This window comes from Antechinus flavipes, chromosome 4, assembly GCF_016432865.1.
Source record: "Antechinus flavipes isolate AdamAnt ecotype Samford, QLD, Australia chromosome 4, AdamAnt_v2, whole genome shotgun sequence".
NCBI classification, from domain to species: Eukaryota; Metazoa; Chordata; class Mammalia; order Dasyuromorphia; family Dasyuridae; genus Antechinus; species Antechinus flavipes.
Genome location: NC_067401.1, coordinates 109,079,856 through 109,104,201, shown reverse-complemented (window position 1 = coordinate 109,104,201; position 24,346 = coordinate 109,079,856). Strand labels below are relative to the sequence as shown.

Here is a 24,346-nt window from a genome sequence, read left to right as displayed (position 1 = left end):
ATTCAAATCCTTGATAAATATTTTAAATATCATGGGGCATTCTACTAGGGCCCCATCTTCCAAACAAGTCATTAATAATACTTTGGTCCCTGCTATTCAATGAACTCCAAATCCCTACAGCCCTTTCCAGCTTTAAAAAACCATGATCCTATGAATTAAATATGGTAGGAATGCATGGGAATATTCCCAAAGCTCTGTCTTGCATCTTTTTCTCTTTCTACACTTTCTCCCTTGATGATCTTACCCATCTTTTGACTTTAAACATCACATCTGTGTAGACTAGTCCTTATCCTAAAGCACCACCCTCAACTTCTTCCCAGAATTCCTTTTTTTAAAATAACTTTTTTATTGATAGAACCCATGCCAGGGTAATTTTTTACAGCATTATCCCTTGCATTCACTTCTGTTCCGATTTTTCCCCTCCCTCCCTCCACCCCCTCCCCCAGATGGCAAGCAGCCCTTTACATGTTGAATAGGTTACAGTATATCCTAGATACAATATATGTGTGCAGAACAGAACAGTTTTCTTGTTGCACAAGGAGAATTGAATTCAGAAGGTATAAATAACCCGGGAAGAAAAACAAAAATGCAAGCAGTTTATATTCATTTCCCAGTGTTCTTTCTTTGGGTGTAGCTGCTTCTGTCCATCTTTGATCAATTAAAGCTCTCTTTATCGAAGAGATCCACTTCCATCAGAATACATCCTCAAACAGTATCGTTGTTGAGGTATATAATGATCTCCTGGTTCTGCTCATTTTGCTTAGCATCAGTTCATGTAAGTCTCACCAGTTCTCTCTGTATTCATCCTGCTGGTCATTCCTTACAGAACAATAATATTTCATAACATTCATATACCACAATTTACTCAACCATTCTCCAATTGATGGGCATCCTTTCATTTTCCAGCTTCTAGCCACTACAAACAGGGCTGCCACAAACATTTTGGCACATACAGGTCTCTTTCCCTTCTTTAGTATCTCTTTGGGATATAAGCCTAGTAGTAGCACTGCGGGATCAAAGGGTATGCACAGTTTGATAACTTTTTGAGCATAGTTCCAAATTGCTCTCCAGAATGGCTGGATGTGTTCACAATTCCACCAACAATGTTTCAGTGTCCCTGTTTTCCCACATCCCCTCCAACATTCCACATTATCTTTTCCTGTCACTCTAGCCAATCTGACAGGTGTGTAGTGGTATCTCAGAGTTGTCTTAATTTGCATTTCTCTGATTAATAATGATTTGGAGCATATTTTCATATGTCTATAAATAGTTTCAATTTCTTCATCTGAGAATTGTCTGTTTATATCCTTTGACCATTTATCAATTGGAGAATGGTTTGATTTCTTATAGATTAGAGTCAATTCTCTATATATTTTGGAAATGAGGCCTTTATCAGAACCTTTGATTGTAAAAATGTTTTCCCAGTTTATTGTTTCCCTTCTAATCTTGTCTGCATTTGTTTTGTTTGTACAAAAACTTTTCAATTTGATATAATCAAAATTTTCTATTTTGTGGTCAATAGTGATCTCTAGTTCTTCTTTGGTCATAAATTCCTCCCTCTTCCACAGGTCTGTGAGGTAAACTATCCTATGCTCTTCCAATTTATTTATAATCTCATTCTTTATGCCTAGGTCATGAACCCATTTTGACCTTATCTTGGTGTACGGTGTTAAGTGTGGGTCAATGCCTAGTTTCTGCCATACTGATTTCCAATTTTCCCAGCAATTTTTGTCAAATAATGCATTCTTATTCCCAAAACTGGGGTCTTTGGGGTTGTCAAACACTATATTATTAAAGTTATTGGCTGTTTTGTCCTTTGAACCTAACCTATTCCATTGATCAACTAGTCTATTTCTTAGCCAATACCAGATGGTTTTAGTAACTGCTGCTTTATAATATAATTTTAGATCTGGTACAGCTAGGCCACCTTCATTTGATTTTTTTTTCATTAATTCCCTTGAAATTCTTGACCTTTTGTTTTTCCATATGAACTTTGTTGTTATTTTTTCTAGTTCATCAAAGTAGTTTTTTGGGAGTCTGATTGGTATAGCGCTAAATAAATAGATTAATTTAGGTAGTATTGTCATCTTTAGTATATTTGCTCGCCCAATCCAAGAGCATTTAATATCTTTCCAGTTGGTTAGATCAGACTTAATTTGTGTGGAAAGTGCTTTGTAGTTTTGCTCATAAAGTTTCTGATTTTCCTTGGCAGATAGATTCCTAAATATTTTATACAATCAGTAGTTACTTTAAATGGAATTTCTCTTTGTAACTCTAACTGTTGGGTTTTGTTAGTGATATATAAGAATGCTGATGACTTATGTGGGTTTATTTTGTATCCTGCAACTTTGCTGAAGGTGTGGATTGTTTCTATTAACTTTTTGGTAGAGTCTCTGGGGTTCTCTTCCCAGAATTCCAATCCAGGATTTCTAGTCCCCTGTCAGATAGCTCTCTCCCTCAATATGTTACCAATCTAATCAAACAGCCTTTATCATATACATATAAGGCATAGTAGGGAGTCACATGCCTACTGGACACTTAGTTGAAGATGTCCAACAAGGAGGTGGTGACACCAGGATAGGGCTTATATTTAATCTTCAACATGTCTAAAATTGAATTTAATATTTTCCTACTTCTTGGCTGTGTGACCCTAGGCAAGCCAATTAATTTCTCTTTGCCTCTGTTTCCTCGTCTGGAAAATGAAGAATAATCATAGCACCTGCCTCCCAGGCCTCTTGTGAGAATCAAATGAGATAGCTGTAAAGCACTTTTAGTACATTACCTGGTACATAATAGGTATTAATAAATATTTGTTCCCTTAATATCTTACCTGGCACATAGGTATTGATAAATATTTGTTCCCTTCCCCCACTTTGTCCAAGACAACCCTATTCTGCTTGAGAGTCTGTTAATTCTCTAGTAAAGCTTTGCTTAAAACCTGCCATGTTTCAGTCAACCATCATTCTTCACCCTAGCCAGGAGGGGTGGAACACTCCCAGTATCCCATGGCAGGGACTGATGTCAAGTGGGACCTTTTCCAAAATACAGAGTGATAGAAATAGCTCCTCAGAAGTAGGTAGGGGGTTGTTCCTGGAGATTCTCTTTCCCCACAAGATAGCAAATGGGATTTCTTCAACCTCTAAATTTTGTGCTTAAAAAAAGGATCTGACTATGTAGAACTCAAAAAATGAATTGAAGGATAATGTAGTAAGAGACTTTGGATTCAAAGCCCCTGACTTTGCATATGAGCTCCAATATTTACTAGCTTTGAAATTGTAAACAGGTTATTTTACTTTATTTGTAAAATTGAAGAAATAATAGTTTGTATCACTTATCTCATAGTGGTAGTTTGAGGATCAAGTTAGGTATTTACAATTGATAAAATATTATTTTATTTACAAGCTATTATTTACAAACTGAGCTAGTCAACAAGCATTTATTAAGCACCTACTATGTGCCAGGCACTTCATTAAGACCTAGGGATAAAAAGAAAGGCCTTCAAGGAGCTCACATTCTAATGGGAGAGACAATATGCACAAACAAGATATAGACAGGCTTTACTGAAGATAATCTATAGGAGATCAATAAGTAGGAAAAGATTAAAATCAATTTTAGTCATATAGAAGATAATCTATAAAGGATCACAGGAATTAGAGCCAGCAGGAGCTTGGAAATCCATTTAGTCCAATCCTAGTATTTTATCAGTGAGGAAATTGAGGCTCAGGGTAGTGAAGTGTTTTGTCTAAGGCTATACAAAAAAACCTAACTATTTTTTTATAGATGAGAAAACTAGACATTAGAGATTAATAATGATAACTGGCAGCTAGACAGTACTTTAAGATTTGTACAGCATTTCATATACATGATCTCATTAAGCTTTTCAACAGCCTTAGAAGGAGGTGGGTATTATTAATTCCTTTTGATTGAAGGGGGAAGAGAAGGAAATAAGCATGTATTAAACATCTCTTATATGCCAGACACTGAGCTAATTGTGTATTTGATAATCACTGTATTTGATTTTTACAACAACTCTAGGTGGTAGGTGCTACTATAATTCCCATTTTACAGATGAGGTAAGTTGTGATGACTGCGTTAGCACCCTGGATACCTTAGAATCAGCTGGAGTCAGGATAAGCAAAAGTCCTATGTCTTTATTCTTGGTCTTCGGAGGTAGGATTGAATTGGATGGAAGCAGAATCTCCAGGAACTCCTTCTTCCTCATCTACTGCCAAAGTAACCCCAGCTAGTCTTACTCCACCTCCTAGTCCCCTCCACAATTCTCTGTATACACCAATTATCGAGCCAACACAGGATAGTGGGAAGGGCCATTTTCCAAGTATATGCTTATAGAGTATTGTCCATTTGGTAATTAGCCTTAAGTGCTCAGTTGTCCGGACCTCAGTGCATAAACTCAAGAGTTTCAGCCCTCTACAGTAAGTGAGGCAGGCAGGGGCTGAGTGACTTGCTGGGCTGGATTTGCACTCAAGTCTTCCAGATTCCAGATCTAACATTCTATCCATTGAGCTACCACCTGCCTCTGGGTGAGGAAATGGAGGTTCTGAGAGTTTCAGTGACTTGCCCATAGTCTACTCCTCAGCTCCATAATGCCGATCGCAGGTCAGTCCACTTTCCCAATATTCCACATTTCCTTAAGACCTTGAAATTGTCCCATCTCTACCTCCTGGCTTTTTGGCCTGGGTGATTCATTCGTTCACTCACTCAATCATTCGTTCAGTGAATATTGTCTGAATTGAGTGTTGACTTCCCAAACTCCCACTAAGCCCCAACCTAGCCCAGCTGCCCTACTTACTCACTGACCTCTCCCTTCATTCAAGGCTTAGAGCTAACTATTCCTGTGGGACTTGGAGATGACCTGGGGAGGAGGTAGCACTGACCAGGGCTCTAAAACATTAGGGAGCATGGCTCCAGCTCGTCCCTTGCTTCCATTATAGTACATTTTATTTATCCCGTAACTATTTCCAGGGCCCCATTAACACAAAATTCCTTTCAATGGCCCTGATCCTGGCCCAGCATCAGCCTGACCCAAAGGCCCCAGGGGCCTAGGAACGAGTGGATGGAAGTCCAGCCAGTTTCCGGTCCTGGGAATTTTCAAAACAAACTCAGCAGCTGCTCTGGGATGGGAGCTGTGAGGGAGGAGAGGGAATTGAAAGAGAGAATTTGAGAAAGAAAAAGGCAGGGAATGATACTGAAACATTAAGAGAGAGAGAGAGAGAGAGAGAGAGAGAGAGAGAGAGAGAGAGAGAGAGAGAGAGAGACTGAGAAACAGGCAGGCAGGCTGTCAGCTATAGGCAGGGGCTCCAAAGAAGATTTTCTCAGACCTGCTGGGTAAGGGGGCTCTGACTAAATCCCTTCTCCCCAGGGACTGGGAAAACCAGATTCCTTTCTCCTTCTGCCTCTGCCTCTTTCTTTGCTCCTGCCCCCTATCTCCTAGCATCTTCCAGGATTTTTGTCAGAGGAAGGGGCACAGAACCCAATCCTGACTTTCACCCTAGTAGGGAGTGAGAGATACTCTCCTGTACCATACACTCAACCCCTGGAGAGCAAGTCAAGCAGAAATGTCTCCCCTATTCCAGGTATAGGCAGTATAAATAGTTTTAATTAATAAATAGTATTATAAATAAATACTAAACAATTAAACACTATTATTAAGTACTAATAATAGTTCAAGAGGATAATGGATAGAGAGCAGACTCTAAAACCAGGAAGATTGGGTTCAAATCCTATCTTTGATATACACTGGCTGGGCAAGTCACTTAACCTCTAACCCAGCCCCTACAAGTCTCTAGGTCTATGAATGTCAATGGAGTTATCTATACACAATGGGAGAGGAAGATTTTTCACTGGGTAGTTTCCTACACTAGTGAAATCCCATGTCTAATCCTTATCCTCATGGATGATTTATATATACATGGTATTTTCCTCACAACAGCATGCGAGAAGGGAGAACAGGTCTGATATCTTCATCTTATAGATGAGCCTTCAATCTTTGAATGACTTGCTCAAAATCACATTAGGTGGTTGCATCTGAACTTGAATCCAGCTCTCTACACTCTAAAAAATTCAGCATTCTTATTACTAGGTCATTGTTCCTTTCTTTCAAATCCTAGGCACTTGAACTCCATACTCAGCCCTCCTCATCTGGTCACTTGGCTATGTTGGCTCTCACCAGAGTCCAGGAGGATAGTCCTCATGGAGAGTGTCCTGTCCCTGCTGCTGCTGCTGCTGCTGTCTTCCCCCTGACACACATCCTCTCTAATTTCTGTTTCCTGTTTTCAGGTTCTGTATCCTGTGTTGCTCTTCCAGGCATCATGATCCCCCTCCCCCATCTCCCACCATCAGCTTGTATGTATGTGCTCCACTGGCCTCAAGCCACAGGCATTCTGGTCAGCCTCCCCATCTCAGATTCCTGACCCCCTATTTCTACATACTGCCCCCAGACAAAGTTGGCCCTTCCCATGTCAGGCCTGATCTCCCATCCTACTCAGACTAATATCACAGGGAGCTTGTGAGTAACTTCTGGATAGAGGGAGAGGAAGGGAGAGAGGGAGAGAGACAGAGACAGAGAGAGAGAAAAAAAGAGAAACAGAGAGACAGAGACAGATACACACACAGTGAGAAAAAAGAGACAGAGAGGAGAGAGAAAAAGAGAGAGACAGAGATAGAGAAAAGAGAGACAGAGAAGGGACAGACAGAGACAGACACACATAGAGTGAGAAAAGAAAGAGAGAGAGAGACAGAGAGAGACAGAAAGAGACAGAGAGAAGACACAGAGAGAGACTGGAGAGCCCAAAAGACTTAGAGACAGAGAGAAAAACCATGCTTGAGAAACAGACAGAGACAATGGGACTGAGAGGTGTCGAGTAAAGGTGAAAAGGAAAGATAAGGAAGAAAGTAGAAAAGAAGGAACAATCTAGAGAAATTTGGATGGAGGAAAAAGAGAATAGAGGAGAGAAAGGGAAGGAGAAAAATGAAGATAAGAAAGAGAAAGAAGAGAAGAAAGAGAAGAGAGAAAGAAGTGGAAGAGACGGGGAGAAAGTAAAAGAGATAGAAAGAGGAGAAGAGAGAGACAGCGACAGAAAAACAAAAGACAGAGAGATAAGAGACAGAGCAGAGAGATTGGAACCAGAAAGGCATAGGCTAGCAAGGCATGGACAGGAAACAAAACTGACAGGCCACAGTGGTTCATAGATTGTTAGAAGTAAAAGGAGCTTTAGATTTCATCCAAGTAGTCAATCCCTTCATTTTAACTATCAGGAAACTAATATATAATATATTATGTTATAATATAATATATATAATTATACATATAATTATTATAATATATTATTCCAGGAAGACCTGGAATTTGAATCCATGTCTCTTGATGACTGGTCAACTGTTTTTTTCCACTCAAGCATCGTGAGAATCTGGTGAGGGCAATGTCTGAGGGGAAGCAGAAACTGGCATCCTGGATAAAAGGCTGATCAGTTAGACTATAAGTATGGCTGGAGTGTCTCTCACTGGATTGAAGGATTGAGGATAAAGTGGAGGAGGCAGCTTTCATCTCCACCACCCTGGAAGAAATGAGCCTCTCCTGTGTCTGAAGAAGGACTTCTCAAATTGGGGGGTAGGGGAGGTAAAAGATACCTGAATGAGTCAGCATTAGGAAAAAGCTATCTTCTTCTCAGGAGACCTCAAGAAATAATCATATTGTTTTAAGGTCTGGAAAGTGCTTTACAAAATATCTCATTTGATTCTTACAACAACCCTGAGAGGTAATTGCTATTATTAAGTCTATATTTACTGATTAGGATACTGAGGCAGACAGAAGTGCAATTACTTGCCTAGGATCACACAGCTAGTATCTGAGGGTAGATATCATCATCATCATCATCATTATTCAAAATCAATTATATAACACTTACTATGTATAGTACTTACTATGTACTATGTATGCACTGTGCTACACACTTTATAATTACTATCTCATTTGCCCATCACAACAACTCTTGGAGGTAGTCATTATTATCCTCATTTGACAGATGAGGAAACTGAGACAGACAGAAGTTAAATGACAACCAATAAGTATCTAAAGATAGATTTGAAATCAGATCTACATTTTTCTATCCACCATACCACCTAGCTGCCTGAAGAAGGAAGAGATGGGGGTGACCCTTCTTAGAGATGGGAAAAGGGCTTTGATGACTCTTGGGAATATGTGGGAGTGGGGACTATGGGGTTTGAAGTCAGGGCACTCAGCATTCCAGAGATACTCATTGGGGATAAGCTGCCTGCAAGTGGGACCTCATATTCTTCCCAGAAAAAAAATTATAAGCAGATGTGGTTGCCTTGGGGGGTATGGAGAAAGGAGTTATATCAACACCGAACAGAATCTGAAACCCAGGCTGGGGGTGGAGGGTTACGGGTCGAGGAGCAGCTCATTAAATTGATCCCCTTCTTAGCCCAAAGCTGTTCTTCTGAGACAACGACCTCATCGGGGGTTCCTGATTCTCTTCCCACGCTTGTGTGTGTGTGTGTGTGTGTGTGTGTGTGTGTGTGTGTGTGTGTGTTTGGGGAGGCGGGGCACAGCACAAAAGATTCTAGAATTTCATGATCCTTAAATATTTAAACTTTTTAGATTTAAGACCTCCAGAAGAGAGAAGAGGCTCTCCTGAATTCAAATCTCAGCTTTGCCACTCATTCCATTTGTGACTGCTTAGAGATGGGGAAAATGGGAAAGGAAAGATGGATAGGAAAAGAAGGATAAATCTCAGGGACCAGGTCCCAGGTAGATGAAGTTATGGATCAGATGTCTGAGTGCCTTTTGAGTGTCTATAGTCTAGGGTAGGGGATGGAGGGATCGTAGAATCTAGAGCTGGCAGAGATCTTAAAGATCATTTAATCCAACTCCCTCATTATACAGAAGACACCCCCTCCCCCCGAGAAATGACTTTCTCACTGTCACAAAGTTAATAATTTTCACAGCTGGGTCTTGAACCCAGGGAAATGTCTCCTCTCCAAAAAGCTTAAGTACTTAGGGATCACAGACTCCTAGATTCTTAGATAGGATAAGGAATGTTAGAATCCTCCTAATCTAATTCCTGGTCCAACACACTCATTCTTTCTACAATGTATCTAACAAGTGGCAAGTCAGCTACTATTTAATTACAAGTAACTGGGGACTTTACTATATAGTAAGGAACCTTTTCCTTACATTAAGCCTAAAACATCCTTTCTTGCAACTTCCCTTTGTCGCTCCTATCTCTGTGCTATGGAGCCAACCCTAAAGATAACTGAAGTCAAGGACCATTCCTCCTCCAACACCAAAAACCTTCTCTTTTCTAAGTGAAGCATCCTTAGTTCCTTAGCTTTTTTTAATGCGATAATGATGAAAACTAACACAAATGAAACTTTGCTATTAATAAGTCCGCTGAGCATGTTACTATTATTCCCATTTTACAGATGAGGAAACTGAAGCTTAGAAAATTTAAGTGACACGTCGAAGGTCATACGGTGAAGTTTTCGACCCTCAGGTGGCCCCATGCTGTCCAGGACACTGCCACCACTGTCTGTTCTCTTCCTCCTCCTGCCCGGACTGGGCAGCACTCTCAACTCTAATGATCCCAACGTCTGCAGCTATTGGGAAAGGTAAGAAAGGAGGTCTGATCCTGCCTGATAAGTACCAAAGACCCCTCCTCTTCCTGGCTTCATCACCCCTTCCCTTCACAGACTCTTCCATAATAACCCTTTCTCTTATTTGTTTTTCTATCCTACTTTCTACTCTGTTCCTATCTTGGATTCCTATTATTATCTCTCTCTTTCCTCTTCTCTCAAACATTATCTCTGTTCCCATTTGTCTCTGATCTATCTCTATCCCTATCCTTACTCTCATTTCTGTCTGTTTCAATGTGCTTTTTCACCTGGCTTACTATCTATACCCAACTCTCTCCTAAACCTCACTTTCCCCAGTATGTCACCATTATTGTCCATATCTTTCTTTTTATTCTGTCTATTTCTTTTTCTCAACTTGTCTCTGCCATGGAACCATCCCTGTCTCTTTTCCATCACCATAAGAATCCCCATCTCTTTCATTACTCTGGTCTCTGTCTTTCTCTCTGTGTCACTGGGGGAGGTCCTGGGAGATTTGTTAAGAATTGCCATAATCCATTTGGGGCAAGAGAAGGAAAAGAGGTAGGTGATGGAAAGGATGAAGGGAAGAGAGGGGGGGAAAGAGAAAAAGGGAAAAGGATCATAAAGTAGAATTTGGCTCCAACTCCCCAAGTATGAGATGGGATTGGAAGATTGACCTGGGACTGGTTTATGAATTCCAGATGTGTTGGGAGGGTAATACAAGGGAATAAGAGGATGGAGTCCAGATATCAAGAGAATGGTTCCATATGTGTATTTTGAGGAGAAACTACCCTAAGTAACCCAGATGGTGGGAAAGGTATCTAAGACATTAGAAACACCCCCTCCCAAACATTTCATCCAACTATGAAATTCTTTGAATCTATAATTCTAGAATTGAGGAAGAGGGAATGAAGTTCTCTTAGTTTTCAACTAGATGCAAAGAAAGAAAGGGTTTATTTTTTGTTGTTGTTATCTCGAAGATTAGGTAACTATTTCTTCTGTTCATGATGGAACTAATCCAAATAATGGGGAATTATTTTAGATGATAGGAATAGCTTTAAAAAATTTTAAGCTTGGGGGGAAATCCCCAAATGTAACCTAAAGGACGCATTTCTTGACTCACAGTTCAACCCCTACCTTAAATCCAATCCCAAGGGATCTATTTGAGAGTTCAATAATCTATTTAAAGATAAAGAAACTGAAGCCTAGATTGGGGAGAGGGGGTATTTGATTTGCTAAGGTCATTCAGCAAAGTTGTTGACAGAGCTAGGACTTGTAACTGAGTTTTATGATGGCCCAGCATAAGGGCTCTATGTCATGTTGACTCTGTCTTTTTCCACCCTAGCTTCACCACTACAATGAAGGAATCTTACTCTCATCCCTACACCCAACCCCCACTGAACCCTGCAATCAGCTTTGGGGTCATGATCGTTCCTGTCCTCAGCCAAAGTAAGTACAATCTCCAATCAATCAACCTTCACAGAGAAAACCATGGGGGTTTGGGATGGGAGGCTGGATTTTCACTTAATCAGCAATCCCTCTTATGTCATTTTTCTGTTGTGTCTGACTCTATGATTCCATTTGGAGTTTTCTCAGCAGAGATGCTAAAATGGTTTACTATATCTATCACCAGCTCATCTTACAGATGAAGAAACTGAGGCAAACATGGTTAAGTGACTTGCCCAGGGTCACATGGCTAGGAAGTGTCCGAAGTCAGTTTTGATGGAAGGAAGATGACTCTTGCTGACTTTGGGCAAAAGTCTCCCTGATGCAGCAGGCATTGAGCTAGATAGAAAGAAAAAATGTTATAATTTCTGCCCTCAAGGAGCTTACATTCTACCTAAGAGAATATCCTGACCCATTTCTGCTCACAGTACTTAACAATTGTGTGGCAATACCATGTGATAGACCTGTGCCTTATAAGGGCTTTACAATTATTATTGTAGGTGCTGGTATTGCCCTCATTTTCTAGATAAGGAAATGGAGGCAAAGAGAAAGATTTGCCCAGGGTCACAAAGCCAGTAAGTGTTTTCTGTAGGATTTGAACTCAGGTCTTTCTACTAAAGATTCAGTGCTCTATCCAGTAAGCCACTCTGATGCATCAGCCTTCCATTTTAAGTAAAGGTTTTGCATAGAAGGTATTTTGAGATCCTCTACAAGAGGTATTCTTAACCTAGGTTCCATGGACCCATTTCAGAGGAGTCTATGAACTTCGATGAAAAAAAAAGTTACATCTCTATTTTCACTAACCTCTAATTGAAATTGAACATTTTTTCCCATCCTTCGAAATCGTGAAAAAGGTCCATAGGCTTCACCAGCTGCCCAAAGAGATTCATGACAGACAAAAAAAAAAAAAAAAATTAAAAAACCCCTGAGCTAATCCAATGTATACCTAGGCACAAATCCTTTGTTCTACAGCCCCACCCAATGGCCATCTTCTGCTTGAAGATTTTCTAAAATAGTTAACTGGTGGGAAGTTTTTACTCACAAGGAACTAAAATCTGCCTTCAAATAATAGCTTCTAACTATTGCTTCTGGTCCTGGTTTCTATGGCCAATTGAATTCCATAAGCATTTAAGTACCTATTAATGTACAAGGCTAGTGGAAATAGCATAATGGATAGAGGGCTGGATCAGAGGAAGTGCTCGCTTTAAATTCTTGCCTCTGACACATCCTAGTTGTGTGATCAGGCAAATTACATAACCTTTAAGTGCCCCAAACAATGAGCAAAGCTGGGGCTGATCTGCTTTTGTAGAGAGAATTTCCTCTAGGAATTTTCCTTCTATCAATAAAGTCCAGTGCCTATCCCTATTTCTTAAGACAGTATCAATCCTAACAGGGATACAGAGAAATAAAAATAATCCCATTCTCAATAAATTTATTATTTATTAGAAAACATCACTCATAAAACAAGATATTTTGAGGAGGAAGACAGTACCCATAAATTCAGTATAGAAAGGAATAAAGGCTTCAAGAATGAGATAGGAACCTTGAAGGAAATTTACAATTCTAAGATGAAGAGGTGAAGAGGGAAAGCATACCAAACATGAGGGACAACCTTTGCAAAGACCCTGAAGTGGGAGATGGAATGCCAAATTCAAGGAAAATATTCAGTACACCACTTTAGCTATAAAGTTTTTTAACTTTTAGTTTTTAAAGAAGAATACAGTGGATTAAGTCTAGAAAGTTAGGTTAGATCCAGATTGTGAGGGTTTTATATATTTTTAAAATAGTATTTTACTTTTCCCATCACTTTTATGTCAAGAAATTTTTAAAAATGTTTTTATTTTCCCCTATAACATGTAAAACACTTTTTTACATAAAAAAACTTTGAGTCCCAGATTCTCACTCTTCTTCCCCAGCCCCCAGCATTGAGAAGGCACATGTATAGTTATGCAAAACATTTCCATAAAAGCCATGTTGCGAAAGAAAGCATAGATCTTCCCCTTCAACAAAAAGCCTTCAAGGAAAAATGTTTTTAAAAAGTGTGCTTCAGTTTGAATTCAGTTCTTTGTCTGGATATAGATGGTATTTTTTCATCATAAGTCCTTCAGAGTAGTCTTGGATCATTGTATTGATGAAAATATCAATAACAAAGCCATTCATAGATGATCACCCTACAACATTTTAGCAGTTTTTTTGCAAGATTTTGATTTCCAATTTTTTTCTCCCTCTCCTCCCCTCTTCCTAAAATGGTAGGCAATTTAATGGAGGTTTTATATGTGCAATATATTTCCATATTAGTCACAGCTGTAAAGAAGAAACAGCCCAAAAGGAGAAAAAAATGAAAAAAAAAAAAGGATCCATTTATCTACATTCAAAGACCCTCAGTTCTTTATCTGGATATGGATAGCATTTTGTATTTTTTTTGTATAGGTAATAGGTAACATTAAAGACTTTTGAGATTGAGTGGATTAGTCATAATTATGATTTAGGAGAGTTATTATGGCAATTGTATGGAGGATGGATTGGAGAGAAGGGAGATTGGTGGTTCTCTTATTAGGCAAGAGGAACTGGAGATCTGAAACAGGGTGGTGATTGTATAAAGAAAGGGGGTTCAATGAGGTAGATGCCAGAGAGATAACCTATACAAGCCTGAGCAATTAATTAAATATGTTCTATGAAGAGTGGGAAGAATCAGCATTCCCGTGTTTGGGCTCTTGGATGATCATTACATCCTTGACAGAAATCGGGAAGTTTGAAAGAGAACAATTTGAAGGGGAAAATGATGAGTTTTCTTTTGAACATTGGTATTGGAATGATACGTGGATGTGAAAGCCATAGGACCATAGCTGCTGGATTAGAAAGGACCTTATACCTAGCCTAGTGACTGGCTTTTAATCGCACTCAAGAAATACTTGTTGATTTATCCGTTGATCTAGTCTACTCTTCTCCTTTTATATATGAGAAAACTGGGGCCCAAGAAGGTGACTTCCTGAAGGTCTCACAAAATAGTTAAGTGGCAGAGACAGGATTCACACCTGAGTCCTTTCAATATGTCGACAGATGAAACTTGCAGTCCATTAAAATTGCCAGATCTTTATCACATGAACTATTAGTTAGTCATCTTCCTCTCCAGCCTGTTCTTGGACTGTTGATTTTTTTTTTACCTCAAATATAATACTTTCACTTTAATAGTCATATTATCTAGCCATTTGCCTTTGGAAAAGGCTGTTCCCGGTCTGTTTTATGGCAGAAAGATTCTGGGAGGGGAAGGATTGTGTGATTGTGTGGTCCAATGGCGAGATTGCTTCAATTTGTGATTCCGGTATTGGGAGATGCAGAGTGAAGCTCTCCTTGTTTCCATATAGTCCCAGAGAAAGAGGGATTCGTTTACCTTTTTGTAACCTCTCAAATCAGAGAGGTGGGAAGTCCTCTTTCAGATCAAACCCCAATTACTCTTAACTGCAATTTCCTCTTAACTTTGTGGATGCGTGGAGGAGCCGGTCTTTCCGCTCTCTTTTATCGTCTCCCTTCAACTCCTAGGATTGTGTACCGCACAGCTTATCGCCAGGCAGTGAAGGTGATCCACCGGAGGCGCCTGCGGTGCTGCCAGGGCTACTATGAGAGCAGCGGGGCTTGTGTCCGTGAGTCCAGCCAGACCCCACCCCCTCCTACGCACCCCAGATCTTGGCTCTGACCACCACATCTGGCCCCCAACCATCCCCAGATGTGCTGAGTTGGCAGGAAACGGGCCAGGGAGGTGGGAGGTTCAAGGCAATAGGGAAATAGTGACTTATGGAATGTGAGCAAAGTTTGGCCCCAGCTCTTCAATGGGACCTAACTTGTTAACCCCAAACTCCAGAGCTTTCCCTGGCACAGAGTATGGGTATCACTATCTCTTCCTCCATCCCACTTTCGGGATTCTTTCTCTTGTTTTCCCTAGCCATCTATCCCTTCCTTTCTCCCTCCCTTCTTCACTTCCACTTTTTTCTTTTCTTTTTCTTTGTTTCTTCTTCCTTCCTTCCTTCTTTCCTCCCTCCCTTCTTCTTTCTTTCTTTCTTTTTCTCTCTCCCCTAGGAGTGTCTTTCCTTACTTCCTTCTGTCCCTCCTGCCTTTCATCTCTCTCTTTCTCTCTCTTCCTCCCCCTTCTTTCTTCTCTCTCTCTCTCTCTCTCTCTCTCTCTCTCTCTCTCTCTCTCTCTCTCTCTCTCTCTCTCTTTCTCTCTCTTTCTCTCTCCCTCCTACTTCCCTCTTAATCTCTCTGTCTGTCTCTGTCTCTCTGTCTGTCTTTGTCTTTCCATGTCTCTTTCTCACTTTCTCTGTCTCCAATGGCTAGAGATCGGGGATGGATTTCAGTACCTTGGGGGAATAAGGGGCAAGTCTGTTCCCTTTACCACTCTCTCTTCCCTCCCACCCCAGCCCTGTGTTCTCAAGAGTGTGTTCATGGCCGGTGCATTGCTCCAAATCAATGCCAGTGTGAGAACGGATGGAGGGGGGATGACTGCTCTTCCTGTGAGTATCCCCAGTTGTGCCATACCCTCCCAGAACCCCTCTGTTCATGAAAGAAACGGAGATTCAGGATGTGGAGAAGGGAGTGATGGATAAGGATTGTGAGGAAAATTTGGGAGTTGGGAATGGGGCCCAAACAGGATTGGACAACTCTAAGGATTAGAGAGGAGATACAAAGCAGCAGAAATAAAGAGGAGAGACAGAGATGGAGACAGACAGAGACAGAGACATATGGAAAGAGACCCAGAGACAGAAAGAAATAGACACTGAGATACATAGATAAGAAAAGATAAAGAAATGGAGAGATTATGGGGAATAAGTTAGAAGCCCAGGCAAGGACAAGGACTAGGAGAGTAATCAGGAGCCCCAAGTCAGGTGAGTGAGTGACTGACTGTGACTATCATTCTACCCCTCACCCCCACCTCCAGCTTGCCCACTGCAGTTGTGGGGCAAAAACTGTGAAAATGTCTGTGAATGTGGTAACAACAGCACTTGTGACCCCAAGACTGGAGCTTGTGTCTGTCCTTCGGGCTTCCAGCCTCCCCAGTGCTTCCAGCGTTGCCCACCTGGTTTCTATGGCCCTGACTGCATGGCCCAATGTCATTGCCATGGAGCCTCCTGTGATTTCCAGACAGGGGCCTGTGACTGCCCTGCCAATAGCACCGGACCCAGGTAAGCAGCTTGGGAGCTGAGACACACATTGATATAAACCTAAAGACACATACCTACCGATATGGACATTTTTACAAAGGCAACGCACAAATATCCTCAGAAAGACACGTATGAACATACACATATGGAATCATAGTGGTGAGCTGGGAAAGGATTTGACCAGTTCACTGGGGAGAGGGAGGGGCAGTCCCAGTCCCTGAGGCTTAATCAGAAATTGTCTTTAGTCTTTTGAACAAGATGTCCATCTCCCTATGGAGAATATGGACAAACCCTGTGTTTCCCAGAGGGTGTCCCTAGTTGATGCAGGGACAAGCCCATGGCTCCATGGGGAGATGCTCCCAAATGTCCTAAAACAAAAACTTATGTGCGAGTTCCATAAGAGGCTTTGTAGGTCAGTGGATGGGGCATTGGATGGAGGTTCAGGATACCAGGGTATGAATCTCAGCTCTGTCACCTTGCAGTCTTTCTGATCTTAGGTAATATGCTTAATCTCTGAATCTTTGTTTCCTCATTTGTAAAATTATGGAAGTAGACTTAATGACTTCTTTGGTCCCTTCTAGATCTAAATTTTTGAGCCTAAGAACCTATAAGCTGATCAGGAAACCCTCTTTGCGTGGTCTAATTTCTTACTCCATGCAGGAACTCCTGATAGAACATGCCTGATTGAACACTTCCTGTAATCAGGTGCTCACTAACTCATGAAACAGCCTATTCCACTCTAGAAGGCTCTTATTATTTTAAGCCAAAATGTCTCTCTGAAAATTCTACCAATTATTATCATTTTTGTTCTTAAGTCATTCACATGGCAAGCAGATGCCACATTCTTGAAGGTGGAAATCTTGTTTCCTAAGTTTTCTCCAAACTAAACATTGGCATTTCCTTTGATCAATCATCCTCTACTAGGGCTTCCCATCTCCCCACTATTCTGGCCACTATTATGTTTCAGTTGTTAAATTGCCCCTTAAAATATAGTGATTAGAATGGAATACAACCCTAGCTGAGGTCTAATCTGGGCAATCTAATACGACTTTCATCTCCTTTCTAGACATTATCACACCACATTGCTGACTCATATTGTTTGCCAAAAGCCTCTCAACATTCTCCCCTCTATGAGCTATTTATAACCATATTTCCCTTGTTCCATAGTTGAGTTTTTAGCTGTGTGTGGGATTTGCCATTTATTGTGTAATTAATTTGTAATCTTCTGATTAAAAATTGAGTTCACCTGCTCCTAAATTCCTAATTTTTCCCCCCCTAGTCTGTCTCAGTAAATATTTGCTGAATTTATTGAATCCTTACTGTCAACTAATCTTACCAATGGCAGTTAAAAAAAAAAAAGCAACATTTCTATTTATGCTACCTTATCCATAGGTATTTCAAAAAGTCTTTTCCATGGCAGACTATATAGTGCAGATTGAATGAAGACTTCTCCTTGCCTTCCCTACTGACCTAGGCTTTATCTCCCCTCACAGCTGCGAGATATCCTGTCATCTGGACACAGTTGACTTCTCCTGCCCCAAAAGCCATCCTTGCCAAAACGGGGGTATCTACAACTCTGACCAGAACTGCACCTGTCCCCCAGGCTGGATGGTAGGAGGGACGGGGGCAGTTGGTGGGGCCAACATGGGCAGTACCTGGGGAAGGACAGTCAGAATACAGGAGGAAGCTTCTGGGGACTAGAAGTGGGGCAGATTCACAGGAGGGCAGTGGCGGGGCTGGGGTCAAGGTTATTGCCGGGGAGAGGCTCCTGTGGAGGTGTGCTGGGAGAAGGGGAATGTGGCAGGGGCAATGTAGTTCCTAGGAAATCACAATCGAGACAGTGGGGGTCCCAGTACTCCCTGAGGACAGGAGGCATTTCATAAAGGTTTCTTGGATCACTCAAATAAATAAATGGATTCCCTGGTGCTTCTCTTAGAGTTGGAGACGGTGGGAATTCCCGGGAACTTTTATGATGTTCTCTATTCCGTTTTTCTCAGGGTTCCATTTGTTCCCTACCATGCCCAGAAGGCCGCTATGGAAGGGGCTGCACCCAGGAGTGTCACTGTCATAACGGTGGCCAATGCGACCCCATCCTTGGTCACTGTCACTGCGCTCCAGGATACACCGGAGACAGGTGAATGGGAGGGTGACAGGCTGAGCCCAAAGAGGGTGGGATTTAGGGTGTCCGACGGGCGGGGCCTCGTCCGAGCAGGGGGTGGGCGCGGAGCCTGGAAGGGCCGGCCTCACCGAGCTGGGCGCCCAGGTGCCGCGAGGAGTGCCCGGTGAATCGTTTCGGCCAAGATTGTGCGGAGACTTGCGATTGCGCCCCCGGGGCTCGCTGCTACGCCGTGGACGGGGCGTGTCTGTGCGAGGACGGCTTCACAGGGGATCGCTGCGCCGAGCGCCTCTGCCCCGACGGCAGCTACGGCCTCGCCTGCGAAGCGTCCTGCACCTGCCACCCAGAGCACAGCCTCAGGTAAGGGGATCTGAGGGCCTGGGAGGAAGGAGGTGCCAGGAGGGCGGAAGCGCTAAAGGGAGGGAAAAGGAAGGGAGGCGGTACCTGCCTCCTGCAGTCCCCGGGGCCGCCCTGCCCCCCGAAGTTAGGCTGGTCTCCTTCTCCGCCTGAAGAGGCTAGGAACGGGCTCCCAGGGCCCAGGGGAACGGGGCTAGGAGTCAGCCTTCCTCGGCTGGACCTCTTGGAGGACTCTCGGGGGTCCCTTTTGCTCTGTTCACAGCTGCCATCCCATGAGCGGCGAGTGCTCCTGCAGGCCGGGCTGGGCTGGCCTGCATTGCAACGAGAGCTGTCCCCCTGGCACGCATGGACCTGGCTGTCGGGAACCTTGCCTTTGTCTCCATGGAGGCACCTGCCAGGCGGAAAGTGGCAATTGCCTTTGTCCCCCTGGCTACACAGTGAGTGAGCCTGCCACTGCCCTGTTGGTACTGGAAACCCCCTCCCCCCCCCCCAGCCTCACACCCAGGGAGGAAGAGAACCCTGGAGACCTTATCTCCTTTCCCACATCCCAGACACCTTGGTCCAGGAGACCCAGGGACCCTTAGCTCCATTCTCCTTAGCTTGTCTTCCCCTCCAAAAGATTGGGGGAACCCAGAGTCCCCAGTAAGATATTCAGGGAATCTATTCTTACAGGGAGAGAGAAAGAAAGGGGAAATCTATTTCCATATTCTAGAAGGTTCAAGAATCTGCCTTTTTTGGTTAGGTCTGACTCTGCAATCTCTGGACTGACCTATACTCCTCCTGGAGGCAGATCTCTTTGATTTGTCAGGAAAGGAACAGTGTGTACCCTTTGACTCTCCCAGCCCCTTCTCTCCCCCACACACAATAGGTTGAAGGAGAGGGGAAGGGAGAGGAAAGGGGTACTGTGTAGAAAGGTGCCCCAACCCTCTCTCACTGGTCTCTGGCTGGACTCTGCCAGGGTCCTCACTGTTCCAACCTCTGCCCTCTGGACACATTCGGGGTCAACTGCTCCCAAAGCTGTTCCTGTGTGCACGCTCTCACTTGTTCCCCAATTGACGGTACCTGCAACTGCAAGGAAGGTCTGTAAGGACATTCGGGTGGGTCTGGATCTCAGGATGGGTCTCAAGGCAAGGCATGCTAGGTCAAAAACATGGGAGGGGACACAGAATGGGACTAAAGCCACAACTGGAACAAGATTTAAGGTTTGGGATGGGGTTGGAGTAGAGCTTGGAGCAGGGAAAGTTCCAGGCCTAGACTGAGAGTGCTAAGAAGGGGGAACCTCTAGAAGGAAGAAAGAAGGGAGGCAAAAGTCAGAGTGGGGCTCAGGATTAGAAGGTATAACTGAATACTGTGTATGGGAATCCTAGGAAACCATCCTGGGTTGAGAGCTCTCATGGGACCCAGTCTGTACCTAAATTCCTTGGTAGGAAAAGAATGAGAAGGGGAAAGAACATTAATGCTTAGGACCACTGTCTTCTTCAGGATGGCAGAAAGGCAACTGCTCCGTGCTTGCCTTGAGGGGACCTGGGGATTTGGCTGCAATGCCAGCTGCCAGTGTGCCCATGGGGCTGCCTGTAGTCCACAGACAGGAGCTTGCTCCTGCACCCCTGGTTGGCGTGGTGATCGATGCCAGCTTCCCTGCCTGGTAAGTGCCAGTGGTAAGGAAAAAGTCTAGGAGTGGGATACTGTTAAGCCCTATTTCTTGATGACTGAGCCCTCTATTGCTAACTCAACCTTCCTTTCTTCTTCTCTAAGAAAGGGCAGTTTGGACCAGGCTGTGCCAGTCACTGTGATTGCAAACATGCAGATGGCTGTGATCCTATTCATGGGCATTGCCAATGCCGACCTGGATGGACAGGTGAGCAAATCAAATATCCAGACTAGCCAACCAGAGATCTTCAGGAAGGCCCTTGGAAAGCTGTGACTATCCCATCCCCATCCCAGGGCTCCTGCCTCCATGCTCCACTCCAAAGGGGGATATAACTAGTGGGGATTGATCCCAAATAGGTAGAAGGATCTTTTTAAACTTGTACACCTTCTGTTGGATCCACAGGGCTCCACTGTGACCTTCCATGCCCTGAGGGTTTCTGGGGACCCCACTGCAATAACTCCTGTACTTGCAAGAATGGGGGGACCTGCATACCTGAGAATGGGAGCTGCATCTGTGTACCAGGCTACCGGGGTCCTTCTTGCCAAAGAAGTGAGTTACTCTTCCATTTCCATACCCCCTTCCCTTCTCCTATCTAGATAGTCAGTCCCTTGTCCATTTAGATACTCAGTCAGTCAACAAACATTTATGAAGTGTTTACTATGTTCTAGGAATGATGCTAAGTACTCAGGATACAAAGAAAGGCAAAAACTGTTCCCACCTTGTGGAACTTACTTTCTAGCATGGGTGACTGTACATCTAAGCTATATACAGAGCAGATGGAAGGTAGTTACAGAGGAAGGGCACTAGTGAAGAATATGGAATTTGATATAGATCTGAAAGAAATTAGGGAACTAAAAGGTGAGGAGAGAGAACATATTTTGCCTTCATCCCTTGGAGACTTTACTTCTAGTTTTGTAGATTCCTAAAATTTTAGTTAGAAAAATGCCTTCTAAACAATAGAAGCTCCTCCTCCCTTTAGAATGTAAACTCATTGAGGACAAGGATTTATTTTTGCATCTCCAGAGCCTAGCTCAGTGCCTTATATATAGCATGTACTTAAGAAATGCTTGCCAAAAAAAAAAAAAAAAAAAGCCTTCTAAGACATAATCTCTGGGTTTGTGGCCAATTAAGCAGTTGGCAGGCTTAGGTAGCATGGTGTAGTTCCAAGGTGTCAAGCATGTTATCCCACACTCTAATGATATTAAAATGTACTTGAGAAATATTTAACAAAATAAATAAAAATACAATAAAACAATTAATTATGCACTTTAAGACTAAGTCAATCTGTGGCCTATGGAGATCTTTCCTTATGGGGCATTAGTGCTCCTATTTCTATTTGAGTTTGAAACCTTTGTGATAGTGATAGAATTCTTGATTTGGAGTCAGAAAGATGACAGTTCCAATCCTGCCTCTGACATGCTGGGTGATCAAAGACAAATTGCAACCACTCCAAGCCTGTTTCCTCATCTGTAAAATTGAAGTGATGCTATATGTAGTATATGCCTCCCAGGGTTTTTGTGACGTTCCAATGATATAATGTATTTAAAGGGATTTGTAAATCTCAAAGTGCTTTATGAATGTCAGCTGTTATTAATAAGGAAACTAAGCCTGAGAAGGAATAACTTACTCTCATTCCCATAGAGGTAGAGTTTCTGAATTGAAATAAGAAAACAAGAATCAATAAAAGAAAAATGTATATTAAAAAAACTATCTGGTTTCAATTTTAAAAATCTGGGTTTGAATCCCACTTGTATCACTGAAAGTACCTGTGTGACTTTGGAAAAGTTACTTAAGGTTTCTCAGCCTGATTTTGCTCATCTGTGTGAAGGATAGATGAGATAATCTCTCTTTTTTTAAAATAACTTTTTATTGATAGAACGCATGCCAGGGTAATTTTTTACAGCATTATCCCTTGCATTCACTTTTGTTCCGATTTTTCCCCTCCCTCCCTCCACCCCCTCCCCCAGATGGCAAGCAGTCCTTTACATGTTGAATGGGTTGCAGTATATCCTAGATACAACATATGTGTGCAGAACCGAACCGTTTTCTTGTTGCACAGGGAGAATTGAATTCAGAAGATATAAATAACCCGGGAAGAAAAACGAAATGCAAGCAGTTTATATTCATTTCCAGTGTTCTTTCTCTGGGTGTAGCTGCTTCTGTCCATCTTTGATCAATTAAGGCTCTCTTTATCGAAGAGATCCACTTCCATCAGAATACATCCTCAAACAGTATTGTTGTTGAGGTATATAATGATCTCCTGGTTCTGCTCATTTCACTCAGCATCAGTTCATGTAAATCTCGCCAGTCCTCTCTGTATTCATCCTGCTGGTCATTCCTTACAGAACAATAATATTCCATAACATTCATATACCACAATTTACTCAACCATTCTCCGATTGATGGGCATCCTTTCATTTTCCAGCTTCTAGCCACTACAAACAGGGCTGCCACAAACATCTGGCACATACAAGTCCCTTTCCTTTCTTTAGTATCTCTTTGGGGTATAAACCCAGTAGAAACACTGCTGGATCAAAGGGTATGCAGAGTTTGATAACTTTTTGAGCATAGTTCCAAATTGCTCTCCAGAATGGCTGGATGTGTTCACAATTCCACCAACAATGTATCAGTGTCCCTGTTTTCCCACATCCCCTCCAACATTCCCCATTATCTTTCCCTGTCACTCTAGCCACAGGTGTGTAGTGGTATCTCAGAGTTGTCTTAATTTGCATTTCTCTGATTAATAATGATTTGGAGCATATTTTCATATGTCTATAAATAATTTCAATTTCTTCGTCTGAGAATTGTCTGTTCATATCCTTTGACCATTTATCAATTGGACAATGGTTTGATTTCTTATAGATTAGAGTCAATTCTCTATATATTTTGGAAATGAGGCCTTTATCAGAACCTTTGATTGTAAAAATGTTTTCCCAGTTTATTGTTTCCCTTCTAATCTTGTTTGCATTTGTTTTGTTTGTACAAAAACTTTTCAATTTGATATAATCAAAATTTTCTATGTTGTGGTCAATAGTGATCTCTAGTTCTTCTTTGGTCATAAATTCTTCCCTCTTCCACAGGTCTGAGAAGTAAACTATCCTATGCTCTTCCAATTTATTTATCATCTCATTCTTTATGCCTAGGTCATGAACCCATTTTGACCTTATCTTGGTGTACGGTGTTAAGTGTGGGTCAATGCCTAGTTTCTGCCATACTAATTTCCAATTTTCCCAGCAATTTTTGTCAAATAATGCATTCTTATCCCCAAAACTGGGGTCTTTGGGTTTGTCAAACACTATATTATTAAAGTTATTGGCTGTTTTGTCCTTTGAACCTAACCTATTCCATTGATCAACTAGTCTATTTCTTAGCCAATACCAGATGGTTTTAGTAACTGCTGCTTTATAATATAATTTTAGATCTGGTACAGCTAGGCCACCTTCATTTGATTTTTTTTCTTTAATTCCCTTGAAATTCTTGACCTTTTGTTTTTCCATATGAACTTTGTTGTTATTTTTTCTAATTCATCAAAGTAGTTTTTTGGGAGTCTGATTGGTATAGCGCTAAATAAGTAGATTAATTTAGGTAGTATTGTCATCTTTATTATATTTGCTCGCCCAATCCAAGAGCATTTAATATTTTTCCAGTTGGTTAGATCAGACTTAATTTGTGTGGAAAGTGTTTTGTAGTTTTGCTCATAAAGTTTCTGATTTTCCTTGGCAGATAGATTCCTAAATATTTTAGGATAGATGTATCCTAAATACAATCAGTAGTTACTTTAAATGGAATTTCTTTTTGTAACTCTAACTGTTGGGTTTTGTTAGTGATATATAAGAATGCTGATGATTTATGTGGGTTTATTTTATATCCTGCAAATTTGCTGTAGGTGTAGATTGTTTCTAATAACTTTTTGGTAGAATCTCTGGGGTTCTCTAAGTATACCATCATATCATCAGCAAAGAGTGATAATTTGGTTTCCTCATTGCCTAT

General features: G+C 41.9%; 1 protein-coding gene across 1 annotated transcript in view; it reads left to right on the top strand.

Moving 5' to 3' along the window:
• PEAR1 (platelet endothelial aggregation receptor 1) overlaps nt 1-24,346 on the top strand; it is a 48,312-nt gene that overhangs the window by 17,176 nt on the left and 6,790 nt on the right. Inside the window, 15 exon segments of the mRNA XM_051993726.1 lie at nt 9,463-9,648; nt 10,976-11,025; nt 11,028-11,079; nt 14,617-14,717; nt 15,492-15,584; nt 16,010-16,253; nt 17,726-17,843; nt 18,230-18,366; nt 18,496-18,708; nt 18,968-19,142; nt 19,664-19,784; nt 20,188-20,211; nt 20,214-20,350; nt 20,461-20,563; nt 20,759-20,905. Of these exon segments, the coding sequence (XP_051849686.1) occupies nt 9,542-9,648; nt 10,976-11,025; nt 11,028-11,079; nt 14,617-14,717; nt 15,492-15,584; nt 16,010-16,253; nt 17,726-17,843; nt 18,230-18,366; nt 18,496-18,708; nt 18,968-19,142; nt 19,664-19,784; nt 20,188-20,211; nt 20,214-20,350; nt 20,461-20,563; nt 20,759-20,905 (1,822 nt within the window). The 5' untranslated portion in view covers nt 9,463-9,541.